The sequence below is a fragment of the Cervus elaphus genome, chromosome 1, assembly GCF_910594005.1.
Source record: "Cervus elaphus chromosome 1, mCerEla1.1, whole genome shotgun sequence".
Lineage (NCBI taxonomy): Eukaryota > Metazoa > Chordata > Mammalia > Artiodactyla > Cervidae > Cervus > Cervus elaphus.
In genome coordinates, this window is record NC_057815.1 from 50,738,997 (window position 1) to 50,759,077 (window position 20,081).

The 20,081-nt window shown below is 43.2% G+C and overlaps 1 protein-coding gene across 3 annotated transcripts in view; it reads right to left on the reverse strand.

Moving 5' to 3' along the window:
- The window catches only part of INSC (INSC spindle orientation adaptor protein), a 132,887-nt gene that overhangs the window by 47,169 nt on the left and 65,637 nt on the right, over positions 1–20,081 (reverse strand). For all 3 annotated transcript variants that reach the window (XM_043902403.1, XM_043902416.1, XM_043902408.1), the window contains exons 3-6: positions 18,103–18,448; positions 17,060–17,112; positions 15,861–15,984; positions 2,514–2,627 (exon numbers count right to left, since the gene is read on the reverse strand). In XM_043902403.1, coding sequence (XP_043758338.1) covers positions 2,514–2,627; positions 15,861–15,984; positions 17,060–17,112; positions 18,103–18,448 — 637 coding nt within the window. The remainder of the gene's footprint in view (positions 1–2,513; positions 2,628–15,860; positions 15,985–17,059; positions 17,113–18,102; positions 18,449–20,081) is intronic.

A 20,081-nucleotide genomic window follows, 5' to 3' on the forward strand; every position in this document is an offset into this window, starting at 1 on the left:
AGGACTGAAAAGCAGCATTCGGCTTTGAGTGGGACTGGGAGTCGTCTGAGCTTGCAGAATTGCACTGTTGGCTGGAGCTTGTTTAATTTTATAGAAAGCTCTGGGCTCAGAGCCCAGCTGTATAATGGCATGCATTATTCAGACAGGCTCAGGATAAACTGTCATAAAGCCGGAGGAGGCCACTTGTAGGGTGTGTAGACGAGTGGAGGGAGAATAACAGAGGAGTTGGGCTGGGGGGCTGGTAATTTGACAACACGCAGGGGAGTCTGCTGGGCTCTGCACCCAGGAAGGGATGGGACTTGCCACCAGCGTCACAGGGAGGGCTTGGTTTATTTTCTGGTTGTCGGAGGAACCCTAGGGGATGAGAGGATAGACCTCAGACAGGTTGCTCAAACCATCTCATGGGCACAGCTCAGAGGAATGAAGGACCTGAAGATAGACACCCTGGGCCCCCAAGGAGGTGAGTGAGGAAGGCCACTGGGGGGAGCTGCCCCACGTCTGTCACCAGATTGGGCACATTTCCTGAGCATCGAAGGTGAGGATGCTCCGCAGGGCGTACCAGGGACTCCCAGCCCCCATGTCACTGTCAGGACTGGAAACCTAAAGGTGATTCTGCTGGAGGCGGAAGATGAGACTCACCACTGAATCTTCTCTCTGTTTCAAACCTCTGTCTACTCACACCCCCTCCCCAACCCCCCCCACCCCCCACCTCGCCAAGGACTGGAGACAGAGGAAGGCTGAGATTAAGTCTCTGGAGTCAGCAGATCTAGTTAAAATCTCATCTGCATTCAGGGCGCATAACCCTCTCTCTGAGTCTCTGTCCCCTTATCTTAAAAATGGGAATTATGATTATAACACATCATTAGATTATCAGGAGGATCAGATGAGATGATGAAGGGAAAGCCAGCACAGTGTTTGACATATGGTAAGGATGCAGGAGATAATGAAGGTTGTGGAGGGGGGAGGAGGGCATGGGAGGACGGGGTTGAGAAGGAGGAGGCAGGCAGGAGTAAAGAGAGACAGCCTGGCTGCCGAGAGCAAGTTCAGAGCAGCAAACAAGAGCACGGCTTCACTGCTAGACAGCCAGGTTCAAATTCAGCTTGGTCACTTACTAGTGGAAATTTCTAAAGCTCCCTAGTGATGCCAATATGCATACAGGGTTGAGAACTTCTGAGTCACACTTTGGCCCAAGAAGCTGAAGGGCCAAAGACTAAACCAGAAGTCACCACTGTGGGCTTCAGGATCATGAATCCCAAGTTAGAGAGACTTGGGTTATAATTCTGACTCCACTCTTTATCGGCTGTGTGATCCTGAGTAAGCCTCTCAAGTCATTTCCTCAACCATAGATGAGGGAAAACATGGTAACTACTTATTAGGATGGTCTTATGATTTAAAAGAAATAAAGTTTGCAAGGCATTAAGCTCAGCGGAGAGTACACTCAAATGTTTGCTATTGAGGTATCATACAGTTCACTTCTCCCCTGAGCAAAGTTGACATTTACCCTGCTCTTCCAGATTTCTATAAAGGCTTAGATCAGCGATTGCTGAGAGTAGCCATGCCTCAGAAACACATGAAGAGCTTTTTATTTTTTTAATTAATTTACTTAATTGGAAGATAATTACTTTACAATATTGTGATGGTTTTTGCCATATATCAACATGAATCAGTTATACATATAATCAGGTATACAAGTGTCCTGCCCATCCTGAACCTCCCTCCCACCTCCCTCCCCACCCGATCCCTCTGGGTTGTGCCAGAGAGAGTCCTTAAAAACTGGGAATAGAATTGTAGAGCTTTTTACAATGTGGATTCCCAGGTCTTACCCCAGGACCTTGATAAACCTTGGGTGGGGCAAACCAGCTGTTTTCCAAAAACTCCCTGAGGGGTTGTGATGCAGAGTGAGGACTGAGACCCACCAAACTCAAGCATCTTCTTGTGACTGGCATCTGAAGTCTATTAGAGGACAAAACTCTGCTTCCAGTTGGCTCATCATTCTATCCCCAGGGTGATGCCATTTCTCAAGGGAAAGAAAGAATGGAGGGAGGGAGGAAAGAAGAGAGGGGGAAAAAAGGAAGAAGGGAGCAGGGAGGAGAAGGAAGGAAAGCAGGAAGGAAGAAAGGAGGAAAGGAAGAAAGAAAGGCAAACATAAAACAAAGACCTTAGTGAGGTCCTAGGGCTACTGACTGCCTACCTTTGCTCTAAGCATTTGGACCTCAAGTTCAGGGGCAAATTGACGGTGAGTCTAATGAATTACAGCACCCATCATAACTGAAAAAAAAAACCACAGTCTTTCTCAATTTTGTCTTTTCCTCAGGCAGTATTTCAGTGACAGCAGGCATTTTTAAGATCCAGCCAAGAACCTAAGTCGGAAGATACGATTCGTTTGGATTTGTTAAGATATGTGAAGATGGGGGAGGAGAGTTGATACTTAGAGCAGAAAGAAGCTGTCCCCACTGAACTAGCTTCCTCACACTCACGTGCGAGGCCTATTACCTTGGCCCCCTGAAGCTCACCTTAGCTATGATGCGGCACAAGGGAGCCCCCTCCTGGGTCAGGCTGAACAGGTTCCCCGTGGTGGACTCTGTGGTGTAGATATTGTCCGAGGCATCGATTTTTCTCACCAGCGCCTAAGAAAAGAGAGCAAAGTCTGATGGTCACTCACTCATCTACCCTCTGTGCGTCTTTCTCAATGGAATACCAGTAGGTCGACACTCCTAAGAGCCCCCTGAAATCTGTAATCCCACCCCATCTCCACTACCCCACCACAGGGCTGATGAGGTTCTAACTTTGGAAAAGATATGAATCAGGATGAGGTCTGAGCTGTTTGAGAAACAGCCCCATTGGGGCAGAGACAACCAATACACCCTGCTCCAGTGGATCAGAAAATCAGCTTTCATCACTGATAGTCTCAGCAAGTACCTTTTTGCTATTCTACTGGCTCCTAATGAGAACAGAAACCATTGGTTAAATAAACAAACCATCAAGTTGCAAACCAATGGGTTGCTACACAGATGACCAAAGAAGCTGCTCGGTTTGGATGTCCGTAAGCTCATGCAAAGTCCAGCTGGATAATGGGTTCAGGGGATGAGTCAAGAGAAGCGTTCTGCAGTAGCTTCCTGCTCAGGGGACACTTGCCTTAGGTGGACAGCCAGGTCAACATAGCAACCGGGGGTCAAAGAGTGGGTCACTCAGTGAGGAACGCCACTGATGAGGACTGAAGGGTCTCGGGCTGGCGGTGAGAGGGCTGGGAATGACTAAGCACAGGACCCCAGGAGACTCAGGAAGAGGAGCGAATGGAAAATTCATCAACAAGTGAGATATGGAGATTATTCCTAGCAGAGCTTAGCTTATTTCTGGGAAAAAGCTTTTCATGTAACCTGAAACCACTTCATAATCAGTCGTTTGTTTTGAAGCATGTGGTTCATCAATTATAAATGACTCTTACCTGCTAATTAATGTTCATTGCTCGAGTTTCTCCTGGGAGGTGTGGAGGCAGAGACTGGGGAGACTTGCCTTTGGGGTCCTCATGCGAGAAAGTAGGGCTTCTGGGAAGCCACTTGTGCGGTTTCAGTTGCTGTGTTAATTTTAAAATATTGAAATAGACTTGTTTCTAATTAACCCTGGTGTTACGGAAAAGACACATAGGAAACCAGGAGATTCAATTTTCAGTGCCAGCTTGCCTTTTTTAACACACTACACTGATGAGGAAGTGTGTAAAGTATGTATAGGGTTAAAAGCATGGACTCTGGAGTCAAACCGCCTGGCTTCCTGGCTTTGCCAGTTCTAAGTGCCCTAGAGATAATTGAACCCTTCCACACCCCAGTGTCCGCATGTGTAAGACGGTGGAAATAACAGTGTCTACCTCTTCTGGTGGTTCTACCCATCTCTTACAGTTGCTCATATAGATAAAGAACTTATAAAGGTATCTGGCATACAGAAGCAAAATAAAGTCCTTAGCAGTTATTATCTTGTGATATTGGGCAGTTGAGACAAACTACCTAGGCCTCAATTTCCCTATTTGTAAAATTATTTAAATTAAAGGGGTTTGAAGCTCAAGGTAAAGAGCTCTTCCCTTTTTCTTCTTTATTCAAACTCAGAATTCTTCACACATAGCAATATGCTAATCTTCTACATACACCAGTCTAAGATTAAGTGTATAATTAATCTATCGACACATTAAACATAAAACTTATTACCTAAGATTGGGTAGATGCCTCTTATAAGATATCTAACAAAAGGTAAAATTAATAACCAGGATTTTCACTGCAAATCTCTGTAGCAAATGTACTTCTTAGACTCATTCCCCATCGTTGCCACAAGCAGTTACGTAAGTGCTATTGGTGCTAACATGAAAATGCAGATTTCATATATTGGGGTCCTGTACCTAAATCAGAATTACCTAATGTTCCTGATTAGTGTTTGCACTCAAAGTAGATAGCATTACGCTAAATTATTCAAAACCAATGTCTTTTGCAATCATCTGCTGCTATCAGACCATTTATGTCTGAGGATAATTTCTTACCAACGTCTATAGTCACATATGCCATAATTACACCTCAGCTCTCTCAGTGAGTCAGCTCTCTGACAATGAAAAGTTGTGAGCATCCTTTTCACAAGGATAAATTTGGAAAGATAAAAGATCAAAGGCTCCACTGAATCATCAAGGCTCTGAGTATCGAATGTGTCAGAGCTGGCAGGCGTCAGAGCCAGAAGGGCTCTCGAGAGTTTTATGCAAGATTTCCTTCCGAGCTGAGAAAAACTGAGACACAGAAATCTGACCAAGGTTAATTACACATGTGGTACATGATAGAGTTAGGCCTTACCCCCTGTAAATCTGACTTCCTACTTGCCAAAGTCAGTGAATCCATGTCCCCCAGTGCCAGCAGGATATCCCGGGGACTAGAGGAGATGGAAGTCTCAAGATAAGGAGAAAATCCAGCCTCACAAGCAGCTCTCACCAAACCTCAGCATGATTCTCCACCTAGCTTCCATTTGCACCTACAATGCTCTACGCTGTGACGGCCAGAGCTGCTCCGTGCAGCGGGCAGAGCTGACTGAAAGCCCCACCAGCTGCCCTGGTAGACCCACCAGCGTGTTCCTGCAGGGGGCACGCAGCCCCACGAGCTGCTCCCAGCTGTGACTCAGCACAGCAGGGGCTCCACTGCCAACCCAAGACGGCCAGCAGGGAGCTTCACTAACAGGTGACTTTAGCTTGAAAAGCCCATCTCTCCCTACTCCATTTCGTCCATCTCCATTTTCTTTCTCAGCTGTCAGACTTGCAGTTTTTCCACTGCCTCCTCCTGCTTTCTTCCCTTTATCTTTCACAGACGTTTCTTATCAAATCTTATCTTGGTGTCAGTTTCAAACCAACACAGTCTATAAAATCAAGTTTTTTCAAGTAATCCAGGAGGAAAGAGAAAGTTTCAAAAATATGCTTCACCCTCTATCATGAGAAGAGTGGTGAAACAATGAAAACAAGATAAAGAAAGATAGACTGATTAAACTGAATGATAGAATTTTTTTAAGACAGTTTAGGCAGATATGAAACAAAAAGGAAGATCTTGAAGAACAGGAGAGAGATTTTTTTAAAAAGTGTTTAGGAGATGCATGCAATATAACTACCCTAAACAAAAATGGTAAAGTGGGGGGGTATATTTTTAATTGTCCATCAGAAAGAGTGACTGCAGTCCAGTGAAATTTATTAGGAGGAATAAACTCTCAAAAATCAGCCTGGAATAAGTTTCTCAGATGGAGGAAGGAAATATCGTGAAGCCTCTTTCAAAGGTTCAGAGACAGACTCCATAGATAATAGTTAGGGCAGCCGAGCCATGCAAAGGGGTGACATAAACGCAAGAAGATTAAAGATGGCCACAAACTCTTTTTCTACTCTTCCTACAGAGAGGTGGGTTCTAATGTCCCTGCCTTTTGAATCTGGGCGGGTCTTGGTAACTTGCTTGACCAACAGGAGGCAGCACTTGGTAGAAGTAACATTTCAGGATTTCCAACGCTAGGTCATCAGAAACCCTGATGCTGCCACTCAGGCTTCTTGGAACATTCTTTTCAGAGTCCTAAGCTACCAGGTAAGAAGTTTAATGGGGCTTCCCAGGTGGTACAGTGGTAAAGAATCTGCCTGCCAATGCAGGAGACATGGTTCTGATCCCTGGCTACAGTCCATGGAGTTGCAAAGAGTCAGACTTGACCGAACAACTGATCACACAAGAAGTCTGATAACTCTGAGACCGCCATGCTGGAGATGCTGTGTGCCATGTGTTGGACTCCTGATCAATACTTCCAACTGAGACCAGCTTTTCAACCACCTCCTCCAAAGCACCATATGCATGAGGAACCTTTCTAAGACTCTCTAAACCATTAGCCAGCAGAAAAATTACTCAGCCAAGCTCAAAATTCTTGACCCGTAAAATTGTGAGATGTAAACAAAATTGTTGTTGGAGTTGTTTGTTATGTGTTAATAGAGTTCTTGAACACAGGAGAAAAGTACAGACATTAGCACAAAAGAGTCAAAAGATCATGAGATAAATTGCAAGGAAAATATTTTAAAATAAAGATATAGTACTACTGCCTGTGCCCAAGAGAACATTTTGGAGAAATGCATGAATTAGGGCTTGAAGAAAGGCACAGAAAGATTGGACATGCTAAACAGGAGACAAGTGAAATAATAACTGAATTCAGGCTTGGATTAGCTAGTGGTCTACTGGGAAAATATCTCCTGGCTGTAAATATCCAGTTTAGAGAGACAAAAATGGATAAGATCACTTAGAACCAGAGGTCTGGGGCAGATCCAGACCTTAACTGATTTTATTTCTCACAATAAGGGAAATCCTAAAATCTAAAAGAATATTTTTAGAAAACAAAAGAGTGTGCCAGAAAGGAAAGAGAAGTGAAAGTGGGAAGGCTGCTCAGATCCAGCAAATAGGGTTCATTCTATGAATTAAGTTAGGAAAGAGACCCAGGGCAAATGAGAGCAGTGCAAATGGTAAGAAAATTGCTGAGTCTTCCTGAAATGAGTGGGGGATTAACAGAGGAGAGAGAAAACTGCAGACATAATTCATTACTGGGGGGAGAAAAATAAAGATGTAGCAGAAAAACATTACTTAAGACTAAAATATTCAAAAGCTTTGGGAAGACAATGTTCTGAGAAGAACATGGCAGAAGGAAGCTTCTCACTAGGCCCATAGGCACCAGACTTCAGGAGCATCACAAGAAAACCCTTCCAAGACGACAGGGTCTTAAGGCCAAAGTGATTCTTAGCAAGAGGCAGAGACAATGGCCATCGTATTATAGAACTAGGGTGTCTGTATATCCTATGTCAATTTTTTTTTTCTCATTTAGCCCTGAAAGAATTTTTAAAAAAAAATGTCCCCCTGTAAATTTTTAATTTGACAGGTAAGTTTTTCATCATAACTTTCAAGAACAAATTTGGAAATGATGTGATTTCCAGCAGACTATAAATAGTGACATAAAACAAAATGATTGCATTACTCTTTTAGATGTATTCCATGAAATCGATATACCAAAATTTGATACTATCATCATATTTAAAAATATATGAGTAATCTCTTTAACATGTGACCATTTTGCATCTTTTCATTTTAAAATTTATATTCCCATTCCATTTCTCCCTCAGAATTTTATCTAAATGTAATACATTTCAGTTTCAGAGTATTTTACTAATCACCCTTATCAGGCTTATCATTGAAATTTGAAATCTTCTTTTATTTCTTTGACTATAAGGCTCTAAGTGTCTAAAAATAATCTCTTCTCAGTTGAGTTAGTGTTATAGTTATCATCAGTACAATTGATCAATGCAACATAGATGATAAATTTTGAAATATAGTTATAAATCATAAAATTAACATTTTATCATAACTATAATCTCCTAATGAGATAAATAAGGCTTTGTAAACTTTTTAAGCTTTCTAATTCATTTATCCATGATTAAATATTGACTTAATAATGTAAATCCTGAAAAATCTTTTTTCTATAAATCAAATGACAAGAGGAATGGAAGCAGTTTGTATAGACAAGTTGTTCACCCTTTGAGCACATTCTGAGCTATGTAATCACAGTGATCTATCATCAAACACTATTTTTAATGATCTGCCAGCTGATAATGCCTATAAATTTGTAAAAGCAAAAATTGGAAACCATTTGACTTGAAAAAGTATTTCTTACCCAATCATTAGATTCATTCATTCACTTATCTCAATTTCTGGGAAGAAATCCAGAAGTGCTTTACCAAGACATATCAAATAACTCTTAATTATACCCACTACTCTTTCACTTAGAGCACCTTGGATTATCCAAATTATTCAGAGAGGATTAAGAAAATCAAAATATTATTAATTTCATCACCAATACAATTTTAATCAAATATTTTTGTGTGTTTCAAATATGTTTTATAAAAAGCTTGAATCTGCAGCTTTTGTTTATTTAATTTATGGAAAATACCCACCCTATGACCTAATTGGCAAAAACTGTTCTTAAGCCAACCCAATCAGCCAAGTCAACTTAGCTTTTTCTCAATATAGACCTGACTTCATTTTTAATTAAAAAATTTTAATATGTGTTCCAAGAAATGCTAAAAATGCTGACAAATAATTATGGAAATCATTTTATAAGGGAAAATGCTAAAAACTGTCAATATTAAAATAATGTAGACTTAAAATAAAATTTGATTTAGTTGTATATGTTCTAAAGCCAAGATGGAACAATCTATTAAACTTTTCAAAATGCAAAGTAATACATAGCTTACACTGTAAATTAATTATAAATCTGGAAATATAAAAGGCACTGTAAATTAATTATAAATCTGGAAATATAAAAGGCACTGTATTCCTTCAGTAAATATATGTGCTTATGTATTGAACTTTTTGTGTTTATTTCAAGGAATAATTAAATAAGATCCAAAAATAAAAATATCTGAAATCATTTGACTGTTTTTAGTAGCTCTTATGATCAATTTTCCCTATGTGTTTAAAGAAGAAGAAAAGTATTTATGCTTAAATCTAATTAGTCCAGCTGCCAGAAATTAATTATATCTCTTGCTAACAGGAAGTAGAAATTAGTGTAAATATTTCACAAAGTGTTTAGACTAAATAGTCTAACTGCTGCCTTAAATAATATGCATCAAACCTGAAAAGAAAAATCATGCAAAACTTGTATCTGTGAATTTGATCCAGTATATCTTGAAAAATGTGGTCTTTCTCAAAAATATTTCGGTTACATTTAAAAGAATCATTATCATTAACCTTTAAGGTCTTTGGTTCTTTAAAGATACTTTTCTTTCCAGCTAATGACATCTCTTAGAGCTGAGCATAAGATAGAGCTGAAAAGAACTGCTTGCATCTAAAAAGTACCCCTAAAGCCATTTTTAGTGTTTGATTTGCCCTACCTGTGCTGTCTTTGCTTGTCTAAGGAGAATATCCCTCAAGAGCTCTGCACAATTTGAGAATAAATGGAAACAGGATAAGATGGGCTTTCCTGGTGGCTCAGACTGTAAAGAATCTGCCTGCAATGCAGGAGACCAGGGTTTGATCCCTGGATCAGGAAGATGCCCTGGAGAAGGAAATAGCAACCGACTCCAGTGTTCATGCCTGGAGAACTCTATGGACAGAGGAGCCTAGCGGGCTACAGTTCATGGAGATGCAACGAGTCGGACATGACTCAGCGACTCACACACACACAGACACACACACACACACACACTCTACCATTCTACCACATTTCTAGATTCAGAAAATTCTCACACTGGGAAAAATACACAATTTCTAATGCTTTTCCCAACAGAAATATTTAAAACATGGAAATGCATGGAAGCCTAAAGATCTATGGTTCCTGAATATAGGTTTCTTTTTTGTTTGTTCTCCTCACTCCCACTCCAAGGTTTTTGCTAGAAAGTGGGGGCGGGGGTTGGAGTGTCAATGCACTATAAGTTTTGGGATGAGTGAGGGGTAAGCCTTTCTTTCGAAAAATAATAGAAGGGCTACTAAAAACTACATATTATTGGGTTGTTTTTAAGAAAGAAAACAAATGAAAATTGAAGATCTAGAAATTGATTTCCTTAAAATTACATGTGCGTGCACTTCTCCTAGGAAATCTTTGGGATCGCAGAGGATGCAACAATGCATCCGAAGTGGTAGGTCCCAGGCTCAATCACTTCAAGAAGCCCAAATCAAAGCAGCCTGGAGTGGCAGAAACACAGTGTTTACAGGAGAGCCTGAAATGAACAAATGTTGAAAACACTGGATGGGGAAGAATACAAATCGAGCAAGTCCTTGAGGAGGAATTACAAACACCTGGCTTTGCACGAAGAAGAAATATATCCATACCCTTCCATGCAAAGGAGACATTTTTCTCCCAAATATGGTAACCATCATATCATGATTAACCTGTGGTTAATCATTTCCTCCAGTGAATGTATGTTCAGGAATCCTTGTGGACTATGGACGACTGAAATAGTTGTCCTGTTGCATATGCAACCAAGACGGTACCTGTCATCTACCCTCTTTCTCTCAACCACAGATGAGTGCCTGTTAAGGTCTCCGGCAACCCTAAAGACAGTCTTGGGACTACATGCTGACTGGAATTCCTGCCCTAAGGGTTGAGGATTGGCCTGTGTTAACTTTCTGTGAGTATAGCAGCAATGCTATGATAATACAGTGTATGCAAGGTACCAACTCTTTGGGTCCTTTCAAGTATCGTGGGGAAAGACCAGTACAAATCAAAAAGCCCTGCAGAAATCCTTCCTGTTTCTGGGGAAACGGCCTGGGCTGTAGTTACCCAGGGAAATATAATTTCATGCACACACACTGGGATGAGACCCTCCTGACTAGGATGAGCAGAATAAGAAAATTAAAGAGAATCCTATTAATCTAAGAACTGGGGGCTTTGAATTATTCCTAAGAGTTAAAAGGATTCAGCTTTCAGGTTTTTTTCTTTCACTTTATTCTTTCCTAGGGAACTTTAAAATTAGATAGAAGACCATTTTAAAATTTTGAACATCCTGATAGTTCTCCTCCTGGCAATTATGTTTGGATTACCTTTACCTCGCTGTAGAATCGCACTGCAGCCTCTGATTACCTATATTAGGTACCATAGCTGAGCAAAATCTAAGAGTGGGAAAAAGAACAGGAAAGCAAATTATGACCTTTAGTTACAAAATCTTACAGTCAATTTAAGGAATGTAGTATTTTGAGTCATTTCCAAGTTTAAATTGCCCACTGGGATTCCAAAGGAGTAGAGTTTGTTATCAGGGGGGATAGCTTCCTGAAGGTGGGAAAAGATGGCTTCATAGGGGAGCTGACCTCCTCCTCCAAAGGGCCCAGCCTACCCTTGCCTGACCACTGGTGGATGGATGAGGTCAATAAGGCCACAGGACAAGAACTGCGAACACTCAGGAGTGATGCTTGGTCCCCAGTCCTCCTGCTCTGCTAGGGAGGGATTTCAGCAACACCACTTCTGCTGGCCTCACTCCCTGCCCCTCCATGTCACTTGCCAAGAAGGAACGGATGCATTAGTGAGTTTGGAAGAAGGAACCGGGTATATTCAGCTTGGCGCCTGCCTCTCTTCTCTTAGGAAGCATCCCTCTGACCTGACCTTTGCCACAAGATACATACTTAGGCCTCAGGTGAGGTCTGAGGTTGCCCAGGTCTGCCTGGCACTGGGAGGGGAAACTTAGGGGTGAGATGAAGTTTTAAGTTCACGCAGCCACAGAGTCAGAGATAAACACACGAACTAGTTTTATTAGAATAAAGGTGATATTTTAAACTAAAATAAATATTGATTGATGGGATGAATATAAAACATCTATCCACATGAAGCTGAGTCAAGAAATTTAAAGGTACAGGTGAGGGGTGATCTATTCAATAGAGTCCCCTAGAAGTCGTCTTCAAGTAAATCAACTTCTGTTAAGTCTCTTCCTCTTACCTCCCACACAGCTAATCCTTTAAGCCAAGAAAGTCTAATCCTTAATACTCATTAATTTTCCATTGGTGACTCCTAACAGGTAAGCCTTAAATTTCTATGCCCACCAAGTAGTTCAATTATCTCAATAAATAATTAGTAATTAGGTGATTAGGAGGCTTTTTTTAGCAAAGCCTGTTGCTAGTTTCTCTTAAGGTAGCTAGGCCTCTAGTGAGTAAAGCTACTGACACAATCTGAAGAGTGCCACCAACTAGCCCTGTGTTGTCTTATTTAATGCCGACAACAACCCACTGTTGAGATGAGAAACTGAGCAAAGTTAGAACTGGCTCAAAGTTTGCAGATCCAGTAAGCAGCACAGTCAGGATGTGAACCCTGATATGCCTCCAAATGCCGTGCTCCATCCACTACTCTACAAGGCTCACATTCACAGGTGTATATGCTATCAAGATCAGAAGAAACCTTGCACGTCATTAAATTCAACCTCCATCTACTGCCAATGCCCTTCCTGGCATGACTCAGCGATCGCCAGTTCCTAAGGCAGACCTTTCTCTATGGGGCAGCCCTATTGCTTTGCCAACTTCCTTTTTTCATGGAATGTCCTATAAATTCGCTTCTTCTCTTTGGAGGTAACAGAGTGTCCATTCTTAGATTAAGCATCCCAGCTCCTCCACCTAGTCCCCACATATCTTAATCTTTGGCCCGTCCTCATCCTTCTAGGGACCTCCCTAAGCACAATCATTGGCAATAACACAACTAGGATCTGGAGCTTGACATAACATTCCAGGATGGAGCAGACCAATGCAAACTAGTGCTAGGTTACCACTGCCCTGTTTACAAGCATCATTCTACCATGCATTGTGATTTGTGGTGGAAAGAGCACTGTTTCTCTGCTTATGAGCCTACGTGGCTCCCTTGTGCACAGAAGGAACTTTCCCAAATTGCATTTCCTAAAACACCAGTATCCCAGAATAAGTGAATGGGTGCTTTAAGAATAAAAAAAGATCTCTAACTGTGTAAGTTTGGAGCACACTGCTTAACATTCACGCATTAATAAATCTTTAATGGATGCCTACTGTGAACAGATATGTATTAGCGAACAAAACAAACCAAAATCCCTGTTTATGGGAACTACAGGTCAGACAAGAAATACTATGAATATGTGAGGACCTTTAAGAAGACTCACAATAGCATGTCATAAGAGAAATCCTGATACAAAGAAATAAACTTAATTTTAATTATGTCAAGATGATAAAGAATAAAGAATCTGCCTGCAATGCCAGAGACGTGGGTGTGACCCCTGGGTTGGGAAGATCCCCTGAGGGAGAAAATGGCAACCCATTCCAGTATTTTTTCCTGGGAAATCCCATGGACAGAGGAGCCTGGCTGGGGCCCTCTGGGGGCCCATGGGGTCACAAGAGTCAGACACAACTTAGCAACTAATAACAACTGCAAGCATAGAATCCTAACTTCTAGAGAACAGTATTTTAGTCACCTGTTTAGGAAACACATGCTCACAACACTGAACACAGATTACCCCGCCTTCAGGTGGTATATCTTTTTATGTCACCACTGTCCTGTATGGAAACTTTCTAAGGTAAAAAGAAGCTAAAAATCAGCCAAGAAATATTATGAGCACAGCAAGCTCAGCCCATAGGAGGGATCAGAGGACACCATGGGACCTGCGGGAAGGAAGGGAGGAGTTGTCAGGAAACTAACAAATGCACAGAGGAATGGAGGACAGACATTGCCCCCTCCACCAGGGGAGGGGGGTCAATGAGGGACTCAGTTCTAAGACGGGAGCAGTGGATCCAACAGTCTCAGGCTGAGCATCAGTGATGCAGGTGGGCAGGTCTGAGGACGGGGCAGGATTTAGGCAGGGAAGCGGAAGGTTACCCAGTCCAAACCAGCAGCACAATCAGTCTATGAATCTGAGACAAGGTGCTGGGACCAGGAAGGGATTTTACTCGGGAGCGGCTGACTGAGAAGATGGCAGAGTAACACTGAAAAGGGGCCTGGCTGTCAGGTTCTTCTATGAACCAGAGATGGGAAGGGGCTGAGGAAACAGTAAAAAGACTATTCAATCCTAGCAACGTTCCCTAGAATGGGTAAGCCTCAGGCAGGGGAATGTGTTAGCTTCAATTCCTTACAGTCAGGCAGCTCAGGTTACCTCCCTGAGGCAGGTCATTATGTATGTTTACAATAACAAGAGCGGTAGGATGAGGGTTAAAGTCACAGAAGCAGATCCAGCATAAATTCAAAATTAAGCCTTCACGGGTTACCGAAGCACCAGATCAGGAATTCCACCCTCAACAAGGTCAGGTTGAGGAAAAACAGAACGGATCCAGGTGCCCCGGGAAATCAGATACGCAGTCCACAATGCCCAAGTAGGTTCCTGACAGCCTAAGGAGCTTTTCCGCAGGATTCTGTGATCTAGAGCATCAAAAAGACATCCCACCCTTTGCCTGCTAGTAGAAACAGCTAAGGACCGACTACTTGCAAACCCTGCTGGCTTCTGTTCACAACCCAACAGAACTCTTCCACTTCAGCCCTTTTAAGTGAAGCTGGTACTGCCAGGCAAAAGAGAGTCAAAAACGGCATAAAAAGCATCAACAGGCACCTGTGCTCCCGCTCAGACGCTCCTCCAGGTTCCCCTCATCCCTACCACTGACTTCAATACCCCTGCTCATCATGGCTCCAACTTCTTCACCCACTTTAGCTCCCATGTTCCAGGGGGTTCCTCCGGACTTGATGGTTCTTGATGGTTCCATTTGGGACAGTGGCCCCAGCTGACCGTACATGTGACTGTCAGCATTTGCTCATCAGCTTTAAGCACCAGAGCCCCGGTCCTTCCTTCTGCTTCCCCCAGGCTCTGGGGACAGGGAGAGCGAACTTCACAGACCCCTCTGGGTTGGGAGGGCGAGGCTGCACAGGGCCAGCTACCCTGACCAGCAAGTGAGCCAGATCAGAAGGGCCTGTGCTGTGTGCAAAATGAGCCAGACACACAGGAAAGAGAGAAAGGAAATGCTGGGTTAGGTAAAAAGGCTGCGTTTGGAGAGAAGCCGATACGGGAAGGGATTTGTTATTTGTGGAAAGCTTTTACTTGATGGTGGGAAAAGAATGGCAAATATGTAACACAATATTTCTGTAACTATAAATAACATGTAAATACCTTTCCTAATGAAAACCGTATGGAATCAGCTTTTCTGGGAGGCTTTTAAAATAGGAAAAGGCAAGAGAAGGAAATAACACATATTTAACCTATACTCTGTGCTAAGTGTTTTTCAAATGTTGTTTACTTAGTCCTCTCACTTTTCTTCTGGGGAAGATTTTCACTTTGTAGATGAGGAAAGTGAGGCTACAAGATGAAGGAACTTGACCAAGGTCTCACGATGAACCACAATGTGAAAGCAGATCTGTCAGGTTCCAAAGCCTACGTTCTTTCTGGGATCAAGCACCAGATTGCCTGAAGGTAGGAGCTAGACTATCTGACCTTCCTAGATTCTTCTCTACTGCCAGGATATCCAGAATTGACTTGTTCCCTGCAGGTGCCTTAAGTCTTTGGGGACAATAAAGATTCGTTTTGGGCACTGTGAACAATAACTCAACAGAGAAGATTTAAGGTGGTGGGAGCAATACTGAAAGTACAATTAGGAGATGGTGGGCTCTGCCACCGCCTTGCTGTGTGACCTTAGGTCAGTTTCTGCCCTCTCTGGGCTCCAATTTTTACATTTGGAAAATGCAGAGCTGGGCTAGGGGTGCTCAGCAAGCCTCTGCTCAGCTCTGACAGTCCTGTCTCTAAGGTGCTGGAGTTCACTTTGGCAGTCTGAGAAGGATGGCCCCCAAGAAAGGCCACTCCGGAGCTTCCCCAAGCCTTGCAGAACCACTCAGCCCTCCTCTGCTGCCCAGCCAGCACTGACCTGTACCTCCCGGGTCAGGGCCAGCTCCAGCAGCTGGCCAAAGTGCTCGCCCAGAGTGCTCAGGGTCTCGCTCACACAGGCCTTCATCGACTTCAGGATGTGCTCATTCTCCACCTGGAGGCACCTAGGGAAAGAAACCTTTGATGGGTCACCGGAAGGGGCAGGCGGTTAGCCCAGAGCCATTTCCGGGGCCAAATCTGGGCCTGTAGCTAGCCTGGTGGTGGTGCAAGTGGCCTGGGAAGAGGATATCAGCTCCAAGGGAGTCAGAAATGGAAATATTCCAAGACTGGCTCATCCTCTGGCTTCCGAGCGTTCCGAGGAGAGCTGGCCTAAAATGGGAGCTAACAGTGCAAGTCACCAGGAAGAAAGGCTACCCAAAAGTGGCTAAATCTATACCTCTGGGCTTCTCCCTGGGAGAATCAACCATCAGTGTCTAGGGATGGGGGATGAGAGCTGCAGAGGAGGGATGCTGGTGCGCCGTGCCCACTCTGAAGGTGTATTGCGATGCCTGTGTCCCTTTAAGAAATGGCTGCCTACAGCAGTGCAGACAGGAGCCTTGAGGATTTCCCCTCACCCAGGGAGATCAAGATTAAAACCACCCTTAAGGCCTGAGAATGTTTCATGCTGCAAGTTCGAAGAGCCCACCCAGTCCTGGGAATGTCAAGTTCAGGTTTTTCTTCCAGGGCCTGGGGGCTGTAAAGCGTGAGGAAGAGTGTCAACACACTTTTGGGTGTGCAAACAAACCAGGCTGAGTGTGCATATGTGTCTGAGTGTCATCATGTGTTTATGCATGTGAGATATGGAGAAGGTGTGAGTGTACTCCTGTGATTGTGTGAGTGGTCAGTGTGGACGTGAGGATAAGCTGTGTGTGTCTGCTTTCACTTCGCCTTGACCATGGGGATCAGGGGGCTTCTCAAAGCTGTGGGAAACCTTTTCTTGCTACCAACCCTCATGAATCCTCTTTCTTCCTATGGCCAGGCCTCTCCTCTGCCTTCTACATTCTCCCATGCCTGAAAACAGAGCAGAAAATCCCCAGGGAGTCTCTTAAGGTTGCTGCTAAAAGTCAGCAAAAGGAAGCTCCCAGGCCACCACCAGCCCTCCCCAGCCTCACTGTTCCCATGGAAGGAGACAGACGCCAGAGCCTTCCTCTGCCTAAGGATGGCAGACGCAGTCCAGATTCACCCAGGGGCCAGATTTACCTCTCTGTGACCGCTGACAGCTCTGAACACTTCTCCATTAGCAGCTTCTCAATCTGCAGAAAAATAGATCAATTTTATTCAATTCAATAAGCATTGGTCGAAGACCAACTGCTGAGCTGGGCGCTCTGGGGCATAAAGATGAAGAATCAAATCATCCGATTTGGAAAACAGGCACATAAACTACAACCGTGCGAAATGGATGGCAACAGAGTTCATCGTCAGCTGCTCTGGGAGCTCAAGGAAAGAAAACTGAGTGATTAATTATGCTGGGGGATCTGGGAAGTCTCAGAGAGGAAGGGGCATTTGAGCTGGGTTTCAAAGAGTGAAGAGAAGTTTACCGTGCAAAGGGGAGCAAGGAAAAGGGTAGGGAACTAAGGTGCAAAGTGATGCCAGAGGAAACAGAAATAAAGGGGGATTTTCAATGGTTCACTTTGAACCTGAAGAAGATTCAGAATCATGGGCTTTGAAATTAGAAAGCTGTAGGTTGAATCCCATTTATACCATTCACTGCATAACTTTGGGCAAGTTACTTAGACTCTCTGAGTTTCTATTTCCACATTTATAAAATGAGGACAATAATACCAATTAATATTTTTAATTAATTTAATTAGAACTCAGTCATCACAACAGATTTATGAAATAAATTCTATTATTATACTCATTAGGATGATGGAACTGGGGCACAGAGAAGTTAAGTAACTTGCTGAGGTCACACAGCAGACAGAGCTGAAATTTGAACCCAGGGAGTCTGGCATTAAAGTGGGTGTATTTAACCATTTCAGTGTCTTGCACTGTGGCCTCACAAGTTATGTTGGCCTCACAGATTGTATAAGTTAAATGAGATGTGTATAAAAACATCTAGCACAATTCCTAGCACAAAGCAGATATTCAGTAAAGGTCCTCACTGTCTTCCGCTGCTTCACTGGAAGGGGAGGAAGTTCCCAGGGGCTGGAAGACTTCAGACTCTAAGCAATTCAGACCCACTCTTTTAAAAGACACTCCCAGTTCTGAGTGCCCACCCGTGCCCAGGCCAGGCAACCGACCTGGCCCATCTCCTGCGAGGAGTTCCGGCTGACAGCGCTGTACTCGCTGACCATGGAGCGGGCGTGGCAGGTCAGACGCACGCTCATGCTGTGGACCCGCGCCCAGCGGTCCTGGGCCAGCTTCTGCCCGATCCTGCGCAACTCAGTGCTGATGACCCAGCCCCGCTTGAGCAGCAGCTGCAGGGGGTCTCCAGGGCCAGGGCCACCTGCCAGGATGAGGTCACCCTGTGCATCCTCCTCCAGGCTGATGGGCTTCGCCTGCAGGACACACATGCACTCACACTCCGTCATGAGCTTCAGGTCCTCCATCCAGCGCTGGACCGAGTCCACTTGCATCAGGTGCTGCCTGCAGCCAGGGAACAGCATCAGGACGGCTATTAGCCCTCCTCAAGTTCCAACAGTTTCAATCCCAAGCCATCTGATGTTTCCTACCCACCTACTCTGTGCTCATCACTGTTTCTTGCATTCACTTACCTTAAAATTCTTGTTCCTCATTACGCCCATCTTACAGATAATAAGATGTTTTGAGGGCAGATGACCAGACAAACCAGGTCATGAAGTCTGACAGAGTAACAAATAATTTTTACAATAAGAAGCAAACAGAAAAACCCTAAGTATCAAATACTGGTTATGTCAAATAAGCTATAGTACAGCGACATAGTTATATAATGTGAACCTATTTAAAATAATGCTTTCCAAAAGTTTATAGCATTAATAAACACAAAGTATGCAACCAGTATGTAGAAATGTAAACACAACTATTATAACTATGCTAAAAAGCTATGCCTAAAAAAATATTTAAAAGGAATATTAAAATGCTAGTGGTTTTTTTATGGGTAGTGAAATTGAAGGAGGAAACGGAACAGGCTCCATCTTGACAGCAGGACTCCGTCTTGGGCCGGACTGTGGCCTTTGAGCCATATGCCCGGTATCTATGGAAACGACATACCAGCTGGAAAACCCAGAAGGAAGAGCCCCAGGGCTCTCCATCGCCTAAAAGAACACCCTAACTATCTGTGTAACCGAATAGAATCATACATTCTATTATGCTTATTGGAGTATGACCACAGGCCTAATGATAACTGTCCACTGTTAACTGCCTAGGCTTAAGGCATTTAATCATGGTTTACTTTGATTGTATCTTTCTTTTTCCTTTGTTCAGACTAGTTTCAGGGAACCTTATACACTTAGGGTATATAAGGTTTTCACAAAACTGGTCAGGGGGCCTTGGCTCAGAGGAGACTCTGCCTTGGGCCCGCCAGTTAATAAACTGCACTTCACTATCTGCATCGTCCTTCTGAGTGAGTTTCTTTCCCAGAACACATGGCTACAACAAAATGAAAAAAAAATTTTCATTTGTTTTCAACTGTTCTCTAACTTCTAAATTTTCTGTCATAAGCATGTATATGACTTTTATTTTTAAAGCTAGATTTTTTTTTTCTTTTTGTTTTTTCTTAGTTTATGGCTTCACCATGCAGCATGTGGGATCTTAGTTTCCTAACTGGGGATCAAACCCACTCCCTTTACTTTGAAAGCATGGAGTCTTAACCAGCCGATTGCCAGGAAGTCCCATGCTACATTTTTAGTGGAACAAAATTAACTCTATTTGATACAACAGCATAAGAATATCAGTTAGATCCTAAGATCTTTGTCAAATAAAGTTCACTCTAAAATCACTTAGTCAAATAATAATAAGTAACATCAGATCATTAATGAAGCTTTGAGCATTGGTTGAGAGAATTATGTTTAATAGCATGTAACTGCCAGGCACTGTGGGAAAAGAGATCAACATGCCAAGCCTCCCCTCTCATGGCGTTTTTGATCTGCCTAAAGAAACAAGACACACTAATGAGAAGTTAAAAAATAATAGACTTCAATATCATTTGAAAGTTACAGCAGAAAAAGATATGCACAGCTAAACTTTAAGGCTGGATTTGAGTCGCTTAGCCCTTGGCTTGTAACAGGCTTCTAACTAGTCT